General features: G+C 37.7%; 1 protein-coding gene across 1 annotated transcript; it reads left to right on the top strand.

Annotated features, from left to right (window-relative positions):
* The first annotated feature begins 4,177 nt into the window (after positions 1 to 4,177).
* Positions 4,178 to 23,718, top strand: LOC139941646 (acid-sensing ion channel 2-like). The gene is made up of 12 exons (XM_071938233.1): positions 4,178 to 5,504; positions 7,226 to 7,395; positions 8,389 to 8,495; positions 11,680 to 11,843; positions 14,251 to 14,361; positions 15,590 to 15,698; positions 16,758 to 16,830; positions 17,739 to 17,796; positions 18,513 to 18,595; positions 19,500 to 19,575; positions 21,031 to 21,149; positions 22,568 to 23,718. The coding sequence occupies exons 1-12, from the start codon at positions 5,043 to 5,045 to the stop codon at positions 22,695 to 22,697; spliced, it is 1,662 nt and encodes a 553-aa protein (XP_071794334.1). The 5' UTR covers positions 4,178 to 5,042; the 3' UTR covers positions 22,698 to 23,718.
* The last annotated feature ends 1,662 nt before the right edge of the window (positions 23,719 to 25,380 follow it).

The following is a 25,380-nucleotide window of genomic DNA, read 5'->3' as shown; positions in this document are numbered from 1 at the left end:
TGCAACGATGTGTGTTTTCCCAAAATTTACAAAAAGGCTTCCTCATGTTCATGAATACGTATATCTACACATATAGGATTAACGACACTGGACACCATTGGTAACTACTCAAAATAATTATGGGCAAAAAACCTTACTTAGTAACGAGAAATGGAGAGTTGTAGATAGTATAACACATTGTGAGAAACGGCTCCTTCCGAAGGAATGAAGTTTTCGAGAAAGAAGTATTTGTCAGAGAATTAGATTTCGAAACATCAGAATAAGAATTGTATGTATCAAAATCACACTTCGTGTGACAAGGGTACTTTTTCTTTCATAGTTATTTCGCAACTTCGACGACCAATTGAGCTCAAATTATCACAGGTTTATTATTTTATGCAATATGTTGAGATGCACCAAGTGAGAAGACTGGTCTTTGAAAATTACCAATATAGTGTCCAGTGTCTTTAAAACATTCGAACCGTTCCAAAAACCAAAGATAATCAATTTAAGTTTTTCTCACCATAATAAGGGGAAATAAATTACTCTTTGGTCACCAAAAATGTTCTTGAAATGTTAAGACGAAGTCATTGATTCAATATCCTACAATTCAAATCTTTCTCACTTCAAGTTCTGACGAGTGTAAATGTATAATGTCAAATTTGTTGGTCACTCCAGCCTTGTCCAAGGCTCTTTACGCAAGCACCTGCCCGCCCTGAATTCACGAAATGCATAGATACTGTACCGCACGGCACAAAACAGTACTTAATACCGCTGGGTCGAAGCATGGCTTTTCGAGGTATCAACGAGGTTACAAAACGAGGCTGATACCTCGAAAAGTCATTTATTTCATTTTTATGGTGAGGTATAACAGCGGCAAGGTTTACCTTTTGATTTTTGAACTGTTCGAATGTTTTAATCCTGTATATATAATATACATTATAGTTGTATTACCATTCTATTTCAGAAGATGGTTGCGTTTTGAAGATCGCCGAAACTCTAGGAGTAAATATTTGTGTATATCCTCACATATAGGAAGACAAATCCTTTCATGAATAAACAATATGAGAAGCGTTACTGCGGAAACGCTTCTTATGTTACAAGTGTTTTGTGATAGTGATAACTTTTTAGCCCGGAAACAATCTCTGTTTCCAGTCTGCAATGACAAGCCCCGACGTGGAGTTACGATTTGTAAACATTATTTTTTAAAAATATGAACTTATTTGACATGTATATTCATTAAGCATCAAGCATCATTCATCAACTATATCGCGACCCCGCTCTTTTATCGAACGATATTGGGCGCTGTTGGAAAACTTCCAGATCACCCATGAACCACAGGGTGTACCACAATAAAAACGAACTCTTATTGGGTGCGTTCGATTATCTTCCCTGGGTCGACCCCAGTTTGCCCCCGGTACGTTCGAATAGCTTTGACTTCATTCCTGGGGCGCACCCGGGTCAGCCCCCTGCTTGTAGAACGGGTCACTTGAGGCTGTCCCGAGGTACATGACACTACCACGAGAGGGCGAGTGTGATCGTTCGATTCTTGCCAGGGGCACAATCGAACGGGCACGGCACCGCGTGGTCGACCCCGGGAAGCTATTTAAACGCACCCAGAGTAACCAATGCTAAATGCTGAATGTTAAAAAAATACTCAAGAAATACTGGAAGTCTCTCAGCCACTTGAAAAGCCAATCAAATGTGTTTTTAGACAACTAAACTTCAGGTTTCTTTTCAATTTTGGGTAGGTCACCTACCGTTGGAATGTATGCCACGTACTCCCATGCCGCGGATTGTGCACTGGCCGCGATAACCAGTTTTGTCTTCATCGCTGTCTTCCCTTTTTTGCACATTTGCACTTGTGATCGTCCATGTTAAAGGCAGTGGACACTATTGGTAATTACTCAAAATAATTATTGGCATAAAACCTTTCTTGGTAAAGAGTAATGGGGAGAGGTTGATAGTATAAAATATTGTGAGAAACGGCTCCCTCTGAAGTGACGTAGTTTTCGAGAAAGAAGTAATTTTCAACGAATTTGATTTCGAGACCTCAAGTTTAGAATTTGAGGTCTCGAAATCAACCATATAAAAGCACACAAATTCGTGCGACAAGGGCGTTTGTTTACTTCATTCATATCTCGCAACTTCGACGACCATTTGAGCTCAAATTTTCACAGGTTCGTTCTTTTATGCATAATGTTTAGAAACACCAAGTGAGAAGACTTGTCTTTGATAATAACCAATAGTGTCCACTGTCTTTAAAGGCGCAATATATTTAATTATTATAAAACAATATCATAAGTTCTAAAAATTGTAAGACAATTCGCCGTATGGGGGACAGAATTTCCGGGGAACAGAATCTCCTGGCACCTTTACTTTTGGTGATAGTATACAAATATTAACTGCTTCGAGTGCTATTGGTTAAAACTATGACTCCCGAGGTGATCCCGGAGCGTTCTATTTTCCCGAGGCGAAGCCGAGGGAAAATAGAACGCTCCGGGGATCACCGAGGGAGTCATAGTTTTTAACCATTGCACGAGCAAAAGCAGTCAATATTTGTTTTATAACACCCAAAACATTTCTAAATACTGTACTATTATAATAAAGTTACAAACCTGAATGCTACAATCCACGGACGCGAATACAGATTGCAAACACTTTTACTTACTGTGTTGCATGTAGTGTCGTGCAATCCGAAATGGTTACAGACTATTAATTTATCATCCTCGTACACGCAACGGACGTCTGGGTACTGCACGCCGTGTGCTAGTCTGTCGGACTAGCGCACGGAGCCGTGTGCTAGTCTTCGGACCAGCGCATGGCAAACCGACGCACTATCACACGGCCGTCGTCTAGCAAAACTAATACATGTCATGTGACGCGCTCTAAACCAATGAGCAGGCAGAATACTTGCAAGGGGTGTTATAATTACATCTATTCCTTCATTGTAGTCGAGAACTTGACCCTGTGTGTTTGCCTTGTAAAGTCTGTCAATTGAACACAGTTTTGAGAATTCCCTAACAACCATCGGCGTAGTCTTGGTGCAAGACGTTTCTCGTTTTCTTATATCACGCACACCGCGGCCAATTCACCGACAGCGCGCGCAACTACTCACCTGACTTATAGTCCACTCACCGCTCCGGCGGTGAGTGGACTTACGGCGGTGAGTGGACTATAAGTCAGGTGAGTCGTTGCGCGCGCTGTCGGTGAATTGGCCGCGGTGTGTGTGAAAAGGAAACGAGAAACGTCTTGCACCAAGACTACCGTCGGCGCAGCATATGTGTACGGGAGGGGGGGGGGGTGGTAAGTGCAGGTGAAATCGTATACACTAGCTCGTCTCTTTTTTATGTTTCTCATTGTTTGTCCAGCTCCCATTCATATTTTCCAATTTAGCCGCTAGTGGTTCTTTCCCAGTCCTAGTTGAGATGAATAGAATAAAATTTGACCATATTTTTTTTGCCATCGTAATTTTTGTCAATTGAAGACAGTTTTGAGAATTCCAAGCACCGGCCCTATCACTAAGAATCTACAGTGCCCAGTATGAATTTTTGTAAAAAAATAACAGCTATTTCTTATTTTCAGTTGAGTTGGATAGAACTTTAAAAAGAAACTGACCCTGTTTGTTGGCTTTGTAAATTTGTAAATTGAATACAGGCATTGGTGGTTATTGAGGCGACCCTAAATATTTGTGCATTGTTAAGTGTGACAGACACCCATATGGGTTACATCAACCATGTGTTTGAAGCAACTGGGGGTCGGGGCACACACAATACATGTTGATCAGTTACTCAAGACAACTACACAAACGGCGTCACAAACATAACAAAATTCCACCTGCAACGAATGGTTCCAATACAATCAATATAATATGCCCCATTAAAGAATTCGTTCTCCAGCAAGTCTAGTCTTGGTGCAGACGTTTCTCGTGCGACCAACTCACCAACAGCGCCCGCGTCGACCGCCCGAGTATACACAGCACCTGACTATAAGCCCTCAAACCGCCCGAAAGGAAAACGAGAAACGTCTTGCAATAAGACTATTTAGCAAGTAATGAATTTTCATTTTGATTATACTGATTACGTAAGACGACCAGTCACTAATAATAAGGATGGAGTTTGGATGACGATTGTAGAGGCGTTTATTTCGGCTGCTTGTAGGGCCTACTTATGTTAATCCGTCTTTTCATTTGCAAGAACGTCTTCATGGGAGTCGTTGAGTTTAGAAAATGGTTCCCCTATGACGCATTTTTGCTTTAAAATAATCAATGTGATGACGACTGCACCAAGAGTGAATGAGTTGTGCGCAAATGTGCATGTTACGGAGAAGGACAAACACGCGTGTGACGTTTTGTCGTGATAAAACTTCGCTTCCTGCAGTCATCAAGACAGACAAGGTTATATTATTTAAGTTGAATCACCGCTTCAACAGGTTATTTCAATGAGAACACAAAGCAATCCTAAATGCGGATATGTGGAGTGTACGGTGTGTACATGTTTAATATAGATTGTGAAAGAACTACGTATTCTTCTTCGAACTCCTGGATTACAACGAATGTGGTGTTATTATTGTAAATATTTACCGTGTCAAGATGTTTAGTGACGCTATGTCAAGTGGACATGTAATTGATTTGCTTCGTGGTGTTAATTAATCGCTCATTTCAATGAGATCACAGAGCAATTCCATCTGCGGACATGTACACACTTTAAAGTATGGAAAGGGGTGTATTGTGTGTTTGTCATAAAATGTGAAAGAACCTTCAGTTTTCTCCGATTTCCTGGATTACAACAACCGTGTAAAAGGTTAACATTTCTCAAGCAAGACGCTATAGTGGCGCTGTGTGTCACTATAAACATGGTTTGTATTTCTTGAGTTAATTTCCACAAGGAAACCCGGATCGATACGTCAAATTCTTAGGTGTTTATATGTTTACTTTTAAGCCGAGTGTCTGATGTATCGATCAGAAGCAGCTTCGCCTGACAAGTTGCGAACCAGTGGTTTTAAACAACTCAGCAACTATCTCTGCGAGGACCGACCAGCCACTCGACACTAGCCCGTCAAACATGCCGTCTCGACGGTCTATAAAGCGGGGCGAGTCCCTGATCGAAGAAGGTAATACTCAAAAGTACGAGCAGGGGAGGAAGCAAATGGCTACAAATAATTTAGAACAGAATGAGGACATAACCCAGCGTACTACTCTAGCTCATGGTCTCGTGGCTTCACTATTGGAAAACACTGGAGCACATGGGATCCCAAACATCAAGAGAGCACCGAATCTATTCCGTAGGTTGGTGTGGACTGGATTATTCGTTCTTGGGCTGGCCATGTTCTTGTGGCAGACTTCTTGGTTGTTGGAGAGGTATTATTCGTACGATGTGGATGTTAAACTTGATATATCGAACGATAGAATGATAGCATTTCCAGCTGTCACAATCTGCAACTTGAATGGTATCAGGAGTGAATATATCGAGGACCTTGTGAATGGTGGTGGGAGTATTCCACCAAGCTTAAACCGGCCGACACTGGTGATTATTAAATTGTTCTAATCTAAATTTATGTTAAATTTGCATCGGGGATAATGAGTATTCATTTGGGTTTTACCCATATACACCGTTGTGTGTTAGCACTGACCTCAGTACTTTCCCGAGTACTGTGAACAAAGAAATCACAGGCATATTACTCGGTGAGATTCGAACCCACGAACTTTGCAATTCTAGAGCAGTGTTATGCCAACTAGACCACCGAGATTGCCCGGTAGAGAGGAAGTTCGAATCCTATGTCGCCCATGCAAATGTAAAATTTTTTTTTAGAAATCGTTGCAGTGCCCACTAAAACGTAGGATTCGAACTGCCTCTCTAGCCACCGGGTAATCTCGGTGGTCTAGTTGTTATGACACTGCTCTTGAAGGTCGCCGGTTCGAATCCCACCCGAGTATCTGAGATTTTGTTTTCACAGAAGTTGGGAAAGTGCTGAGTGCTTACACACATCGGTGAATATAGGTAAAACCGAATGGAATCTTCAGTTGACGTTGACTCAAACATGGCACATCAAAACAGATTGGCTTAAAAAGAGTAATAATTACGTACATAACGGAATAAATCAACCTGGTAGTTTTGTAGTCAAATACATTGTTACAAAGAAACGGGTATAAAAACTCTCCAAGGTGTTACCATAACTTCTAAGGGTACTATGAATCTGGGTCAGAACAGTGCCCTGACCCGGGTCAGGCTAAAAAGTGCAAGAATCTGGTTTAAGAAATTGGATTCTCACTCGGACTCTGCACCGGTTTAGCCAATTTATGGGTCATTTTGTAGGCCTGCATTGAATTTCACGACGGCAATTAACCTCGTTCCCCTTCTTACTGGCCGTGACGCCCTCTTTAATGACGAAATTCCAGGCCTGATTTTGACTCAGATTCCGGTTCACACTCACCTTGAAGTGGGTAATACCCCCTGGGACACGGAACCGAGTCAATTCCGACCCGGGAGATTTGTGAATGAATCGTGACCCCTTTTTTTTATTAATATAGAGTAAATTATTTTCCATCCTTGAGATTTTCCAGGAGGATAAATGCTTGAATTTTATAACCTCACATTATTGAAACTATTACATTTTAGCTTACTAATGTTTACCCGAATATTAATGTAGGACTTGAAACTTTGCATGGTGGAATTACGATAAACACCAAGTAATGAAAATCTGTAATGAGTTGGGGTGGCATTGAAATCAACGGTTCTTGATTTTCAGAGCATCCCAACTCATTATGGGATCACAACTACATGGTGTTACCAACTATTTACTATCCCGAATATTAATGTTCTTAAAGGCAGTGGACACTATTGGTTGTTACTCAAACAAATGTTTAGCATAAACAATAATTACATGTACTTGGTAACGAGTAATGGAGAGCTGTTGATATTTTAAACAATGTGAGAAACGGCTCCCTCTGAAGTAACGTAGTTTTCGAGAAAGAAGCATTTGTTTTCACGAATTTGATTTCCAGACCTTATAATTAGATGAGGTCTCGAAATCAAGCATCCGAAAGCACACAACTTCGTGTGACAAGGTTTTTTTTTATTATTTATTATTATCTCGCAACTTCGACGACCAATTGAGCTCAATTTGTTTACAGGTTTGTAATTGTATGCATATGTTGAGATACACCAAGTAAGAAGACTGGTCTTTGACAATTACCAATTAGTGTCCAGTGTCTCTAACAAATTTCCTGAATCCTTATTTCTAACAGGGCCTCCCCAGTGTTGACCCAGATACCGAAGAAGATGAGCAGTTTAGTAAGATTGCAGACGCTGTCAAACTGGTTGGACTTCTCAATTACCATAACAGACGCCCGACAGGTCACTTGCTCTCTGACATGCTGCTTCGATGTGTGTTCCAGGGACGGGCTTGTCATGCTCGGTAATAAAACACCATTTTGTTTTTTTTCTTAAAGGCAGTGGGCACTATTGGTAATTGCAACATATGTATCTCAACATATGCATAAAATGTCTAATCTGTGAAAATTTGAGCTCAATCGATCATCAAACTTGCGAGATAATAGTGAAAGAAACAAACACCCCTGTCACACGAAGTTGTGTGTGTTTAGATGGTTGACTTCGGGACCTCAAGTTCTAAACCTGAGGTCTCGAAATCAAATTCTGGGAAAAAATACATTTTTTCTCGAAAACTATGGCAATTCAGAGAGAGCTGTTTCTCACAATGTTTTATACCATCAACCTCTCCCAATTACTCGTCATCAAGAAAGGTTTTATGCTACTCATTATTTTGAGTATTTACCAATAGTGTCCACAGCCTTTTAACCAGCTCAATTAATTTCAAATTATTGTTAAGCCCCATCCGATAAACGGTCTCGCGCTACGAGATTCGAAACTATTTTGAGCTTGTTAAGCCATCATTGCCCTATACACCAATTTTGAGAAAGTTCGAAGAGAGTAGGGTTTAACCCAATAGGTGATTTGACACAGAATGACCCGGTTCGTAATTTTTAATAGGTTTTTCTGGGCCGTTTTGATTAAACAAATAAACCTATTATTTGTAAACCAGCTATTTTCTATTTTCGTTTGAAATGCAAGCTACTCACTGGTCAATGTTAAAGGTAATTTAATCACAAAAAAGAGTCCAAATATTTACAGCTTTGTTATTTTATGCATCACTAACTGTGAAGAGCAGTCTTTGACAGTTACCAATAGTGTCCACTGTCTTTAAGATCCAATTCAGTCCAAATTTTCACAAGTTTGTTTTCGTTCGAGAGGACTGGTCGCTTACGGTATTACCGAACGTGCATTTTTTGACCCCGAAATCAGAGATACCTGTCGGGTTCACCCCCCCCCCCCCACCTCCACAACTCGGATTGTTCTTTCTTGATCGGAAATAATATCTTTATCCTCCCAGTGATTTCACTCACTTCTATCATTACCTGTACGGCAACTGCTATATCTTCAACGCTGAAACAAATTCAACCCAACGACGGTTTGTTAGTAAACCTGGACCCCTGCACGGTAAGTTTCCCAAATCTTATCGCAAAGGTTTTTTTTATTAGCTTGTATCTGGTAAAATATTTGTTCCAAGTTTGGTGGGAATTGAACAAACTGTGTGTTAAATTGTTCACTTGCTTACATTTAGGCTACATGTAAACGTAGAGATAAAACATGGTGCCCATCCCAAAAGACATCAAGTGACATCCAAATGGCAAATAATATGATCGTCGCTAGTGATTTATTAAGTTTGAATCATTATACCTTGAGAAGTACGTTCATAGACTATTTTATTTTATTATTATTATTTTTTAATAGTGTGTGTCAAAATATGCTGATTTAAAGGTCACATCCATGTAACACAGGTCCCCTGTAAACCATTTAGCTGAATATAGTGTCTGCTTGATGAGTCAAGAACGTTGAACTATCCATATTTAGCGAAGTGGCACAGGTACCTCATGGCCAACCGCATGATTCACAAAACGCTGTCAAAATATGAATCTCTCAGACTCGCCTTGAGCTGGGTTTGGGAAATTCAATTATGTTGACATATTTGTATTGACTTAAAGGCAGTGGACACTACTCGTAATTACTCAAAATAATGTATTAACATAAAATCTTTCTTGGTAACGAGTTTAATGGGAAGCTGTTGATAGTATAAAACGTTTTGAGAAACGGTTCCCTGTGAAGTAATTATAGTTTTCGAGAAAGAAGTAAATTTCCACGAATTTCATTTCAATACATCACTATTAAATTGTAGATAAGGTCTTGAAATCAAGCAAATGAAAGCACACAACTTCGTGTGACAGGGGTGTTTTTCATTTCATTATTATCTCGCAACTTTGACGACCGATTAAGCTCAAATTTTCACATGTTTGATATTTTATGCATATGTTGAGATACACCAAGTGAGAAGACAAATCTTTGACAATTACTATTAGTGTTCATGTCTTTAATAATATTCTGTTTTTATAGCGCATTATTCACCATGTCTCAAAGCGCTTCCAACATGATTATCCCTGATCACTGGGCCATATTCCTTGAACCATCTCAGCTCCATGGGGAGTATACAGCATGTGTGCCGCAAAATATGTAGCCCACTGTAAACCAACCGCAAGAACTATCTTCGCCCTCACATGTACCCGTTTCCCAGGGTGGAGAAGCAATTAAAGTAAAGTGTCTTGCTCATAATCATGGACCCACGTGTCACGACAGGGATTCGAACCGACACTCTGCTGAAGAGAACCACCAGAGCTTGAGTTCGATGCTCGTATTCGCTCGGCCACGAACATTAAGATGACATCTTTTGACCAACGTGGGAAATTAAGACGAAATGACTTTGCAGGATGCTTACTATTAATATAGGTTTTCTCGGTCAATTTCGGAAAAAGAGCAGCCAATTTAACCACCAAGCTATTCTATTTCGCGCAAAATCGAATGCTACTCAAATGGGTCATTCGATTTCGTTTTGGGATTAGTCAAATGTTATGTTGTGTCATTCGAATTAACAAAACAATCATTCAATTTAACAATTCATCAAAGAGGCATTCAAGTTCGTAGACGCTTCTTGGGGCGTGTGTGTCACGAAAAAGAATGACGCTACGCTAAATTGAACAGAGTGCTTAACAAGGAATTTGACTCGACCCAAAACGAAATTGAATGGCCGAATTCTGAATTTGAAACGCAGTGACAACTAAAAAAGCAAAACAGCTTTGATTCGAACGCATGAAATATTAAATTGACTACTCATTTGCCGAATTTGACCGAAAAAACCTATACCATCTAACTTCCGTTCAGGGCCGCGCCTACAATTAATGCAACAAACAAAACTCTAACTTACTTTTAAAGGGTTTGATACCCTTTTCATATCAAGGCTTTTGCAATGACTTGAATTCTTAGTTGTAAAATTTACCAGCAGGAGTTTCAACTAATTAGTCGTCAAGTTGTTTAGCCACTGCCGTCGATTTCACCAAACTCTTCCCAACTTAGGATTAAACTTAGGACTTACAGGCGGTGGACACTATTGGTAACTACTCAAAATAATGATTAGCATAAAACCTGACGAGTAATGGGGAGAGGTTGGTAGTATAAAACATTGTGCGAAACGGCCTCCTCTGAAGTGACACAGTTTTCGAGAAAGAAGTTATTTTCCACGAATTTGATTTCTAGACCTCACATTTAGAATTTGAGGTCTCGAAATCAATCATCTAAACGCACACAACCTTGTGTGACAAGCGCGTTTTTTCTTTCATTATTATCTCGCAGTTTTGACGGCTAATTGAGCTCAAATTTTCACAGGTTTGTTATTTTATGCATATGTTGAGATACACCAAGTGAGAAGACTGGTCTTTGACAACTGCCAGTAGTGTCCAGTGTCTTTAAGTTACATTTCTAATTCTACCTCAATTGGTTAGGGCGACTTGGACGAGTTAAGTTCATAGACGTATAGGATGCTTTGAACCCATCCTATAAGTTTTGATGAGTTGGCCTACTCGTCCTAGTTCAAAATAGGATTTCATTTCTTGAACAGCTGCCGTCGATTTCACCAACTCTTCTTAGGATTAATATTATTACTTCGGTTCAGTAACCAATAGACGTTAGGACACATTGAACCCATCCTAGGATAGGAGTCTCGGTATAGGATTAATCCTATAGCTATTCTTAAAGCCATTATACACTTTCGGTACAGAAAAGAAGAAAACAAGTTCACAGATTTACAAATAACTTACAGGGTTTGTTTGTTTATTTGTTTGTTTGTTTGAATGATTTTCCCATCAAGGGAACTCGGCAAACTCCCACAAGGAATATAAACACCAAGCTGGCAACTGCCAATCTCTCTCACAAACATTGGTTTATTGTCTATGAATATGAATTACACAAATCAAGAAATTGTTATCCTTTAGCTAGACGACATTATTTATTCTAGTCATTGTGAGATCAGCGGTTAGCTGGGGGATTCGAACCCACAACCTTGCAATTGCAAGTCCTGCAGTCTAACCACTTGACCACGGTGATACAGAAGGTAATGGTGAAAGACTTCTCTTGAAATATCATTCCATGAAATGCTTTACGTTTTGAGAAAACATTAAAACAATATCAATTCTCGATAGCGAGAAAGTGTATAATGGCATTAAAATCGGCTGATTGCAAAGTTGATTGTCACAATGCTTCAAATCTCAGCTCAGAATGTTTTCTTTGACCGGTATAGGCTTGACTGTGGAGATGTACATTGAGCAAGATCAATACATGGAGAATATTCAGCCCTCTGCAGGGGCTAGGGTCGCCGTCCATACACAGAATGAAATGCCATTCCCTGAGGACGAGGGAACAAGCGTTTCACCTGGCCATGAAACATTCATTGGTGTCAAAAGAGTAAGTGTGCCAAACTTTCCTTTCTGCGTTTTAATGATTAGTATATAATAATGGATGTTTTGTGAAACGCCATTTATCTGTTAGAAAGACACGTTTGGTGCGTTGAAAAAGAACTATGCCAAATGACGGGGACTTTTAAAGACTAGCCAATAAAGGATGCTCTCAATATGTCAAGTATTACCTTTTTATGGCCAAATATACGTCGCAGATACCGGTTAATAACCATTTTACTCTCAAAATTTGCATTAAGTAACGAATTACTCGAGACAAAAATGCACCCGGCCGCGCGGCTTTTTCAGCCGAGAGTTAAAAACGATTATCCCCTATTGGTTTTGAACACAGTTCTCCAGCTTTGACATTTCCACACCAAATAGCCGCCACTGACATCACGATTCCTTTGTCGCGCGGGCTTGTTTGACCCCACATTTTTCAGAAATTTGGCTTGGAGCGTTCTGGAGAGAAACCCATTTTTACCATGTTTAACGTGAGGTAAGAGACTCGTGATATTGTTTATGTTTCCTGGATGGACTGCAGCTGTTATAAAACTGTAATATCTATATATTGGAGATAATCCTTTATTGGCTGTTTAAGAAAGCTTTGTTTTAGACTCAACATGTGTGTTTTAAAGGTAGTTTTGACGTTGGAGAGACTACATGTCTGAGGTTCAGTGGTCTCCCCAAGCGTGCTTAGATTGAGGGATGTTAAAGACAGTGGACACTATGTTGGTAATATTTTTAGGGACCAGTATTCTCATTTGCTGTATTTCAACATATGCATAAAATTAATAATAAACCTGTGAAAATTTCAGCTCGATCGGCAATCGAAGTTGCGAGGATGCTTGATTGCGAGACCTCAAGTGCTAAATCCTAGGTCTCGAAATAAAATTCGAGACTTCAGAGGGAGCCGTTTCCCACAACGTATTTTACTATAAAACTCTCCCCATTACTCGTTATCAAGTAAGGTTTTATGCTAATAACTGTTTTGAGTAACTACCAATTGTGTCCACTGCCTTTAATAAGGAGCATGGCGTTTGTAGAGATAATTAGTCTTGTAAGCTCAAACTAAACAATCCGCTTACCAGATTAACAATTCCAACCAAACCACAAAAGTCACAAATACAAACCGTAACTGACACTCAGAGCTCATTTCTGCTTAACAGAACATTGTCAAGCAATATTTTCTGTTCAAACATCTGTATCAAATTGGGTATAGTCCAGCTTGGCTTTTAGCGCCGTTTTATCACCTTTTTCCCTTCGTTTTCCGTTTCAAGTTTTGTTGAGAAATATTTCTCTGTAAGTAGGGAATCCATAGTCAAGAGTAAATCTTTAGTGGCCGTGAGGAGAACACACTGTTGCTGTGTATTTCGCCAATATAAGAGCTGGATCATAAACAGTAGCTCAAACCACTTTACAGGCAGTGGACACTATCGGTAATTACTCAAAATAATTATTATCATAAAACCTTACTTAATTACAAGTAATGGGGAGAGGCTGATAGTATAAAACATTGTGAGAAACAGCTCCCTCTGAAGTGACGTAGTTTTCGAGAAAGAAGTAATTTTCCACGAGTTTGATTTCGAGACCTCAGATTTAGAGTTTGAGGTCTCGAAATCAAGCATCTGAAAGCACACAACTTCGTGTGACAAGGGTGTTTCTTCTTTCATTATTATCTCGCATTTTCGATGACCGATTGAGCTCAAATTTGGTTTATTTTGTGCGTATATTGAGATACACCAACTGAGCAAGCTAGTCTTTGACAATTACCAATAGTGTCTATACTGCCTTTAATGGACGTGTGGTGGGTTGGATGAAAGAAATACGTAGCAATTGACGAGTTGTTTGAGCGGATGACAGAATTAAGGTCGCTATTGATAGGTCAAATCAGCTGTTTCCGCATCAGCTAATCAACGTGTGTACACTAGTGACCCCTCACCCCCTCTTTTAAAGAAAAACAATACATCTGTAGGGCCATAACATTACTACTAAGAGTAAACAATTACGAGAGTCAATATCAGTCAATAATGACTAATGGCCTCTAAACACTATTCACCATCAGTCCATGTCCGATCTCTTTCCTCCTGTCATTAGATCATTTGCATAGAGACGGAGCACCTCAAAGGACAGGCAAGACGTACTGAAAAGTTATACAAAATACTAAAATTATTTCGTTCCTCAAAGTTGTGTTTTGTTCACACGAAATAATACATTATTTCGTTCCTTAGAAATGATTATCCGTTCCCCAAAAATGTGCACTTTTAAAGTTTTATGATGGATGCTAAATTTACATCGTGGACAAAAAGTGTCAGTTTATAAAAACAAATAATATTACAAGTTTTATTGTTGTTACTGGTATTATTTAGTATGACAAAATCAGTAATAACACTGTACTACCATTTCTCTTCTTGCAGACGAACTACACCCGTCTGGAGCACCCGTACAGCAACTGCACACTAGATAACGACAACAACAAAGAAACAATCTTCAATTTGGCTTTACCGTACATCCACTATAGTCAACGGGTAAGTCATTATTAAACCTTGCGGGTTCATTGGATTTTGTGGATTATTTCGAGCGTGTATGTCATAAAAACTACTAAAAAAAAAAAAAAAATAAATAAATAAAATTAAAAAAACTTCGTAAGCGAGCAATGGAGAGCTGTTGTAAAAAAGACGAAAAAGAAAAATTACCATAAAAAAATAATTGGTATAATGAGCAATGGAGAGCTGTTGATATAGTATCAACATTTTGTGAAACTGCTCCCTCTAGTAACGTATAGTTTTTGACAGAGGGGTAATTTCTCATTCAAAAAATAATAGACTTCACCCTTCGCCTTGTTCCTTTAAGGTGACTTGCTGTGCAATGTTTTGTTTTATCTAATTTGTTACTGGCACTAGCCAGTTTGCCCTTTTAATGTATAAAAACAGATTGTAATTCTTAATGGTTTTTTTTGTAATTTTTAAACATTTCGATTTTTTATGAATCTCTGTTTTTTAAACTCAATTCAGCTTGTAGCTGCAATGTTTGAATGTGTTTTAATAAACCAATAAAAAATATATATATATATATATATAAAATCTGAAGCCTCTTATTATGCATTTGAAAGCACTCAAAGTACTGCAACAATTGTGTTTTTCTTTTTTGCAACTTCGGTGACTAATTGAGTCAACATTTTCACAGATTTGTAGCTTACGTTGGGATACACTAAGTGATAATACTAGTCTTTGACAGTTAACGTGTCCCGTGCCTTTAAAGGATTTTGAGTACTTTTTGTAACACAAAACACAATGTCCACAGATTTACATTAAATTTACACCGTTTGAAGATAATGATAGAAAGCTACCTCAAAATATTAGTTGCTGAGGTGCTGCAGTTTTTGAGAAATTAATAAGACAATGTTATGAAAATACATTTTTACATGCTAAGACGAAAAATATTTTCATGACATTGTTTTACTCATTTCTACAAAAAATACAACACCTCAGCAAATAATATTTTCAGGGAAGTTTTCTACCATCATTATCTTCAAACTGTAATTTTAAATTAAATGTGTTGACATTGTGTTTTTTGTCCTACAAAAAAAGTACATAGACCCTTTAATAAGGAGAAATGAATTAACTTTGTTTTTATGAATGAAACATGCAGAGAACCATTGCAGCCTTCTCATGCAACTGATTTTACATCCCAATCGCACAAGCTTTTAATAAATTTTAAATTTGAAAATTACTTTGCAAACTTTGCTCTCTGTAGGCGTGCGAAAACGACTGTTTCTACCAGAATTTTACACAGGAATGCGGCTGTACGAATGCCAAATACAGGTATGATGACAGCATTCCGTTGTGTGTCAACGCAACCCAAGGTAAGACATCATACCGTTTAACAATATTCAATTTCTTTGAAAATAAAATATGGAAGTTTGCTTTGTTATACCTCAAAGCTGTAGCAAAGCGGCTTTACAAAATGGAGCTCCCAACTATGACGTTTTGAGTGTGGTTAGGTAACGGGGCTTTTCGCAAATCTCTCAGAAAAGCGCTGGATTATAGGGCGTTCGAAATGATTTGTTTTTTGTACACAATTAAAAACCATTTGTAACCATACGACTCCATTTTCTTATTCATTGAAAACATTTTAAGTGAAGTTCACGACTTGACATTTTCGTTTAAGCAGGTCTTTAATAGGCTAAGGGAATCAGAGTGTGGCGAAGAGGTTTTCAATAAGTGGTTTTATCCCAACGAGGCCTGGTTCTTGATAATTTTACCGAGACGAAGTCGAGGTAAATTATCAAGAACCATGCCTCGGCGGGTTTAAACCACTAGTGGAAAACCGATTCAACACACTTGATTCTCATTCATAAACACCTTTTTGGTTAAAAGGCGTAATAAAGTAAAAACTCTATAAAACTTATCCGTTTCCGAGTGCTTGAGCTCTGTATGTTTCCACCTTTTTCCTCAGTATGTAAAATTTCAAGGGATGCCTTCTACTGTTATTATATATAGTCTGTTTAAGTTTATTGTAAATCTGTGGACGTTGTATTTATTTGTAAGGAAAAGGTACATTAGACCCTCTAATATCATGAGCCATCAATGATGTTTTATATCATGTGATGAGAGCAATACCGAAATAAATGTTTATTAAATTGATTTTAAAACGCTGAGTCCTCAACCACTAATTGTGTTCAGAAAGAAGTTTTCACATGGTAATTTTACACCGCAAAACATCACCTGGTCATTATAACCGTGCAGTTTAAAATACCAAACATCACCTTTGATAAGTTATTGGAAAAATGTACGTGCATATGGTGTGTTTGAACCTGGTTAATTTACAAAATGGTATACTTTAAGAACAATAACTTTAAGTTTTAAATTGTACCTTTGACATTCATACAACTTATTAATGTAATTTACATGAATATTTTCAGATGCGTGCCTGGACAGAATTGAAGAATTGTACCTTGACGGGGATCTAGACTGCAGCTGCACCTCCCCCTGCAGGTAAATCGGCTATATCCTGCTCCCCCATGCCAGCCCCCCCCCCCCCCCCCATCACACAAGATCACGTGATTTTCCGTTTCTGTGTTTCAAATTGTTTATTTCCTGTGACTGCATTGGTCTCGCTAGTACATGAAAACATTTTCTATGGGAAGTACACAAACTGTCGGAATTCGGACATGACTAAACGACACATGAGTATGACTGTAGCGTTAAGTTTGACAATATTTACGAAAGAATTCGATCATACTTCTTTATGTAAAGTCTGACGTGACATTGCTAAAAGAACACTTGTAGGCCCATCGTCAGTTGTATTGATTGGCACTCCGATTAGGGCGCTCGACCAGTCTACTGCACAAGTAGACCAAAAACATGTATTATGACCACATAGGCAGTATGCCAATTTGCTATATTTTAAAAGGCAGTGGACGCTGCTGGTAATTGTCAAAGACTAGCCTGCACAGTTGGTGTATCGCAACGTACGCATAAAATAACAAACCTGTAAAAATTTGAGCATCGAAGTTGCGAGATAATAATGGAAGAAAGAAACACCCTTGTCACACGAAGTTGTGTGTGTTTTAGATGGTTGATTTCGGGACCTCAAGTTATAAATCTGAGGCCTCGGAATCACTTTCGTGGAAAATTACTTGTTTCTAGATAACTACGTCACTTCAGCGGTAGCCGTTTCTCACAATGTTTTATAACTATCAACCTCTCCCCATTACTCGTCACCAAGAAAGGTTTTATGGCACTAAGTATTGTGAGTATTGAGTAATTACCAATAGTGTCCACTGCTTTTAATTCCCTTTTGATCATTACGAATATAAAATTACAATTTATGAACATAGTTCCGAGCAGACTTATTGATCTGCTGTATACAATAGTAACATCAATTTCCATTGATTGTACAGGGAATTGGGATATGACGTCACAGTTGGACAGGCACGGTGGCCGAACGAGAAGTTCAAGGTGAGCGGATGTCTGCCTGGGGAAAAAATAAAGGAATTCCGCTGAGGATGTGAAATAATAATTGGCAAAGGTGTTTTTAAACTTTCTTGGACTAAGGGACTTACTCTTACTATTGGGCAGCTTATTGCTATAAAGAATGAACTCTGTGAATAAGTGAGCGTGATGTTAAAAAGAAATTTATTGAACCAGAGTGATATAAATTAAATAAATCAGAAACAAAATAAATAAGACCTACCTAATTTTCATCAGAGGATTTTGGCTATAAAAAAAACGATAGATTTTTTTTTCATTTGTTTTTTCCCCAGGGATCTCGGTAATATCTTTACACTGTATGTATACACAATGTAATCAATTATATGCTTACAGTTATAACATTTCAGTTTTTGGCGAAGACTTTATTCCAAAGTTTAATTATTCCTGTTTAAATTGCCTCACAAAGTATACTGTCCTTCGAATTAAAACAATTCTATAGGCAGATTATTCTTCATATGTGTGGACAAACCTTTCCAGATTTATGGCGATGTCTCGAAAACACTACCACCCTTTGAAATGAAACTTCCACAGTATAGTTTTATGGTATGTTTTAAAATACTACATCAATGAAATTAATGGGGGTTCAAACTATCAAACGTATTATTCCTTTAAGAAGCAGCATCCTTCCATTTTTACACTGTTTGAGCCAATCTTCTCACAGATTTTTTGTTAAACTCTTTCAGCCTTTTCTTTATTCTTCTGTCCGGAATTTCTCAGAAGATCTGGAGCGGGACATCGACGGGGAGTCGGATCCGGATTTTTTGGAGTGAGTAGTGAATGAAACACATAAGTTTGACCACTAGACTGCAGGACTTACAATTACAAGGTTGTGGGTTTGAATCTCACCAAGCTATCTGCTGAGTTCAGAATGACTAGATCAAGTATTGTCATCTAATTACTAAATCGCAATGTATTAATTTGTGCAATTCAAAATTATAGACGTTCAACCAAAGTTTGTATGAGAGAATTTGAACTTAGAGTCACAATTAGGTTGTGGGTTCGAATCCTTTACCAATATATCTGCTGATTTCAGAATGACAAGAATAAGTATTGACATATTATTTCAATTTCTTGATCTGTGCAATTCATAATCAAAAACGTTAAACCAAAGTTGATAATGAGAAGTAAAGCTGTTGCCAGCTTGTTGTTTATACTATCCCCTTATCAAAGTTTGCCAAGTTCCCATGAAGGGAATGTCATCTACAAAACAACAAAATACGTGTTTAAAAGTCGCCTCACTAATCCGCAAGTTTTGAAAACAATTTGTATTCTTTTCTAGCCTGAATGATGCATCTTTTTGTCCAAGTGATTCAATTTTTATTCACTTAATAACTATGAATGGACGATTGCTCGGGGCACCGACACGGTAATCCGAGGTCGTTTGTTCAAATTCAGCACTAGTACACTGTTCTATGTTAAAACCCAAACCATTCATATTATATATACCTAGTCAGCTTCCCTTGTCTTATAATACTTTAATTATAAAGTTTAAAAATGATTAAATTTTCCCTCAAGTTATTTTAATGACACATTTCACTGCTGCACGAGATAGCGACTTGGCCGACCTTCTCCTCATTTTGTTCATAAATTAAGAACAGCGTTTGGGAATAGAACACAAATGTTAATTTACATTTCACACAAGAACAAATTAATCTTCTTTTTTATTGCAGGAAGAACGTGCTTAAAATAAACGTCTACTATGACAAACTCGAGTACACCACAATTTATCAGGAGATAGCATACGACGTGAGTCAATTTAAATTTAATATGATCGGATACATATTTTTCCAGAAATTTGTAGAAGAAACAATATAGATTTTTACTGAAGGGATAGAGTTAAATCAGATAAATATAACAGTAAGATATGTATGGAGCCCTTGAAGTGCCATCGGACATGTTGAGATCTTGAGATAATCTATTGCAGAATATATCTATGAATTATCTCTATATAGATGGTATCCTTAAATAAGACGTCGTGTTCCCGACATAGTTATTTATAGATGTCGACATCATGAACATATTAATTAAAATGTTGACTTCCAAAAAAGTTTTTTTCGGGATTGATGAACGTCGGATGTCGACTTCACAAGCGTATTCATGGGACGATTAAATCTTAGGTTTGTGATGTCATCACCCTGCACTAAATTATCTCATGATAACAACAACTTGGAAGGTACTTCCTTAGCTCCGTAGATGAGAATTGGTATACCAGCGAGGGATACTGATCCTCATTCTACAAGTCAGGGACCAGACTATTTGCCCTTTCAGTCTCATCACACATTAATTAATAAACGGAGGCTTAATTGTAACTGTAAATTGGATTATCACACCTGCACCGCAAACAATTTAGGTGCATTAACATGGTATATTGCCCTGTATCAATAGGGAGGTCTAGCTGCACGTTACGCAAGCAATACGTGGACGTGAACGTCAGAAAATTGTGTTATTAAAATCTCACGTTTTTAGCACGTGAATATACCATTTTTAACATGCTCGCGTATAACGTCGGGTACGTACGTGCAGACGTCATACGTGATCATGCAAAACGCCCAAAGTGGTGACGTCACTTACAAACAACACAAGTTGTTGACGTCCACGTTCGCGTTTTTGCTCGCGTAACGTGAAGCTAAACCTCACAAGCGATCCCCCTTTTAATCCATTAAGAAGCAAACAAAATCCTCATTGAAAAAGCTCTACGACAGTGGCAATGTACACAAATTGTGTACTTACGGGGTACTTTTAACAATGCGTATCCCACAGAGGATTTCTTCAAAATGGGACACAAGAATAGCAATGGTGGTACCCCGTAACTGCCATGTCAGTGTGTGTGCAGCAGTATAACTGGCGATAGTTCATAATTCAATGTACAAAAACAGGTCTGCTTGATAATGACAACATTGCCTCTTTAATTAGGGAAAGGCCAACATCACGCCTCGGGATAAGGGGGACATAGTAGTCCAGTAGTGTGTCTATAATATTATTTATACACAGTGTTTGTTTGCTTACACTTATCTCTCATAACCGATTGCAAAGATTCCCCATGCAAATTATGTTTGGATTTCGGTTTAAATTAATCAAAACATTTTTTAAATTTTAACGACTCCCAGTAATTATTAAAATTGGGAGAAAATATAGCTGTATTATTATTCCTTGGCTGCTATTAATATTGTACATTTGTTGTTGTGTTTTGGATTTTATCAGGAGATTGCACTTCTTAGTGATATGGGCGGCAATGTAGGATTATGGATCGGTGTGTCTGTACTCACTGTGTTTGAGTTCATCGAACTTGCCTACGATTTGTGCAAACTTATCGCTTACAGGTAAGGTATTTATATTCATAATCACAAGCTGCCATTTCGGTTGTTGTTTCTGTGCGGATAAAAATCTAATCAACACGGACAATCGGCCTATAGTGTCACGGGCCTGTGTGTACACTGAAGTTTATTCGAACCAACATGTATTTTTTCAATGTACGACCTGGTCGGCATAATCCAAGCAGCCTCTTGATGTAGATGGAATTATGAACTTCACTTAGTTACTAGTGCACTCGCCCTCCCTCCTTCCGTAATAAACCTTTCTTTTGCAACGTCACAGCCCGAATTTTTGCCAACCCAGATTGGAAAACTATGGAAAGCCATAGGTGCAAATCAAGAAAAGATCGCTATTTCTGGTAACAATGTAACAAAATTTGTTGATTCTGTTTAAAACAAAACAACTAATTATGAGAGGTGTTTTATTTTATTGAAAATTTGCAGAAAATGTTGAATTTTGTTAAAACATTTGTTTTTACGGTTGAGTGTTTTACTAACATTCGGCCGACCATGCCAACCAAGGCGGTTCGTTTATCAACAAGAGAAAAGGCATAGCACCTTTTTGTCATCAAAGATGGCGGTCGATGACGTCATGTGAAACGCCTCTTTAAAACTGAGGAGGGAGGGCTGGCGCATGCGCAAATTAATGAGTCCATATGTATATATACCCGGGTACGAAACATCGGTTCAAGTAACAATACAAGTAAGTCGAAGGCTTTTTTTTTTTTTTGATCAACCATACATGAAATAAAAGACCTGCGAAAAGTAGGGCATAACTTGCTGTGTGAGTAAGGGGAACATCGTAAAATACCCTGCACACTTTTTCAGCAATGTCCCTCATTGTGGTTGAACTAAAAAAAGGATTTTTAAATATATTTGTCTCGAATTTCATTTCATTTCGAAGGGAAAAATTTCACAGAAAAATGGTTCTAGTTCAGTAATCTTTCAGACTAAAATATTCAGCAATTAATTTGTGCATCCTTACCCAACATGTATATCTTAAGGCGTGCTGGACATCTTTTGTAACTGTAAAACCCAGTATTCTCACTTGGTGTATCCCAACATATGCATATTAATTTCAAATCTTTGAAGATTTTGTATCAATTTGGTCATCGAAGTTGCAAGAGCATAATGAAAACAAAAATAACACAGATTGTGTGCTTTAAGATGCCTAAAAAGGGCTGCAGGTCTGAAGTATTTTATTATTTGAGTGAGAAGTTACTTCTTTCTCAAAGTCGTTGGTACTTCAGTGGGAGCAGTTTCTCACAATGTTTTATACTATCAACAGTTTTCCATTGCTCACTACCAAGTAAGTTTTTATGCTAACATTTATTTTGAGCAATTGACAATGATGTCCATGAGCCTTTAATTTATAAATAATTGTCTTGATTTTATAATTAATTGTGTTTCTGTCTTTTCTTGTTAAGGATCGCAAGTGGACAGATGGGACCTCGAGGAGCAATGAGCACAAGCAAAGTGACGGCGTCAGAAATAGGTTTAGAAGTAAGAAACAATGAAACCATCGACGAAGAACACTCGCACTACGAAAATTCGTAAAAGACATCTGGTGGCGTGATTTAACTCAAAGTTGTTACGTATTAAGTAATTAATTGATACAAGTTTTCATTTGACAGAGCTCTCTAACTAAACGGTAGTTTTTATTTAGGTTTTTCTGTCAAAGAAGCGTTGAAATGGATTTTTTTGTAAGTAATAATGTCACATCAGTATGGAGCTTTTAAAGGAACATTAAACAAATGTAAACAAAAATACTAATAATAATGTAACGACTCCGGAACAAAACAGTCTTCGTATGAACGAATATAATTAAACAAAAATCAATCATTACTCTCGAAAAAAAGGAGATAAATGTTAGTTTTTAGATTTTTCCCAAATTTTATTTCCCAATGTTCTTTTAAAAGCTCCCTACATATTGATTGCATGTTTCTAATAATGATTGACATGCTTTTACCTTGTACATTTGTTTTTTAAGTTATACTTATTCAAATGAATTAAAAGTAGTGAACACAGTTTTTGTGACGTTTATGAAGCATAATTATTGCAAACTGTTTTATTTAAAAGTCAGTTTATACTTTTGGTTATTATTTTCAAAGACCATTACCCACAGTTGGTTTGTCCCAACACATGCAACACACCTAAACTGTGAAATGGGTTCACTTGGTCGCCGACGTTGCTAAAAAAAATAACGAACGAAAAAATACATTAAATGTTGTATAGAATCGTGTGCTGTCATAAAGCCTTTCTCGGATTCACTTTTGTGTGTGAAAAAAAATCACCAATTTCTCTAAAATAACATACTTCAAAGTCATTTCTAACAACGTATTATAACATCAACAGCTCTCCAGTGCTTATTACCAAGTATTATAATCATCAATGGTTCATTGCCATTCACCAAAAGTATACACTCCCGATTAAAGGAAACGTTGCCTTGGATTGGACGAGTTGGTCGTTGAAAAACATTTGAAACCGTTTGTAAAAGAAATGCATATAGTTAGATAGATAATTCAAAAGTAGAACATAATGATCCACACAAATTTGCCTCAAAATTGCATGGTTTTCCTTTTACTTTGCGAAATAACACGGTTGGCCATTTATGGGAGTAAAACAAATGACTCCCATAAATAGCCGACCGTGTTAATCGACGAGGTAAAAGGAAAACCACGCAATTTTGAGGCATGTTTGTGTAGATCATTGTATTCTACTTTTACAACATCTGTCTTACCAAGTTACCATATACAATTTATATCAAACGGTTACAAGCGCTTTTATAGACAAACTCGTCCGATCCAAGGCAACGTGTTCCTTTAAGATTAACAATTTCTAATTAGCTTGTGTAAACAATATTATGATTACAAGTTTGTCTCTTTAGAAGAAATACACCAAAGAAGACCTATATTAATAAACAAGGTTAGTTCCAAATTAAAATGGTGGTCTGTTGAATAATAAGTCTCCTTGCCTCAGTCACCTGTCAAGCAATGAATAATCTTGCATAATTGTCACGATGACGTCATAAGCAAAAGTTGTGGGCAAGTATTGACTAAAATACACATGGCTCACCGATCGGTCATCAACTTATCAAGTAAGTGTCTGACGTCATTGGCAGCCATCTTGTTTCCTTTGAAAACCTCTGGATATATTTACTGGCGTTTGCCAATACTATTGCCGAGAGTATCTCTCTAAACAATATCCTATGACCTACGTGGTCTTCAAACTGTTTTGTCACTTTAGTATGTATATACTAGCTGCCGAGAACCTGCGTCAAATGTTAATATCCTTTGGATTTTTACAGGACTCGGTAAAGTACTGAGTAAACAGTGCTTATACACTTTGGTGTAAGGGCAAAAAGAACGAATTTTTGTTCCGTATAAAATTGTTATTACGATACATGTTGTATACCAGTATGTTCACCAGTATTCGTAAACAGTCAACAGGTATACAGTTCTTTGACACGGGTGCCATTTTGGTACTAGCATCATTTCATCGATTCAAAAACGTGGCAGTGTTCACGTGCTGAGAAAAAGACACATTCATTACATCTGCCAATTAGGATACCCATACACACCGAAACAATAATCTTTCTTAACACAATAGAGAACAAAAAACTGCAGCCAATTTTCTAGTGATAAGAACATACAAATATGTTGACGAAGTAGACCAACACCAGGTGTACATATAGGCCTATAACATAACGAAACAAAAAAACTATCACTATCCGAAATAAATAATAATATATATAAACCAAGTCTCTTTCACTACATTTCTCGAAACTTCTTTCCCACCTCCAATTTAAGGCACGGTCACTATTGGTAATTGTCAATGACCAGTCTTCTAACTTGCTGTATCTCAACAAATGTGAAAGTTTGAGCTCAATCGGTTATCGAAGTTGCGAGATAATAATGAAAGAAAAAACACACTTGTCACACAAAGTTGCGTGCTGCTTGATTTCGAGACCTCAAATTCTAAATCTGAGGTCTCGAAATAAAATTCGCAGAAAGTTACTTTTTTTCTCGAAAACAACGTCACTTCAGAGGGAGCCGATTCTCACAATGATGTATACCATCAACCTCTCCCCAATACTCGTTAACAAGTAAGGTTTTATGCTTATAATTATTTTGGTTATTACCACTAATGCCCATTGCCTTTAAACTTTTATTTAACGTTGTCAATTGACATTCTGCCACACAGTTATTCATCAGACATCTTACATTCGTTGAGCATGAGG

The sequence above is a fragment of the Asterias amurensis genome, chromosome 9 (assembly GCF_032118995.1).
Source record: "Asterias amurensis chromosome 9, ASM3211899v1".
Taxonomy (NCBI): domain Eukaryota; kingdom Metazoa; phylum Echinodermata; class Asteroidea; order Forcipulatida; family Asteriidae; genus Asterias; species Asterias amurensis.
Note: the sequence above shows the minus strand (reverse complement) of the source record. Positions and strands in the feature narration are given on the sequence as shown.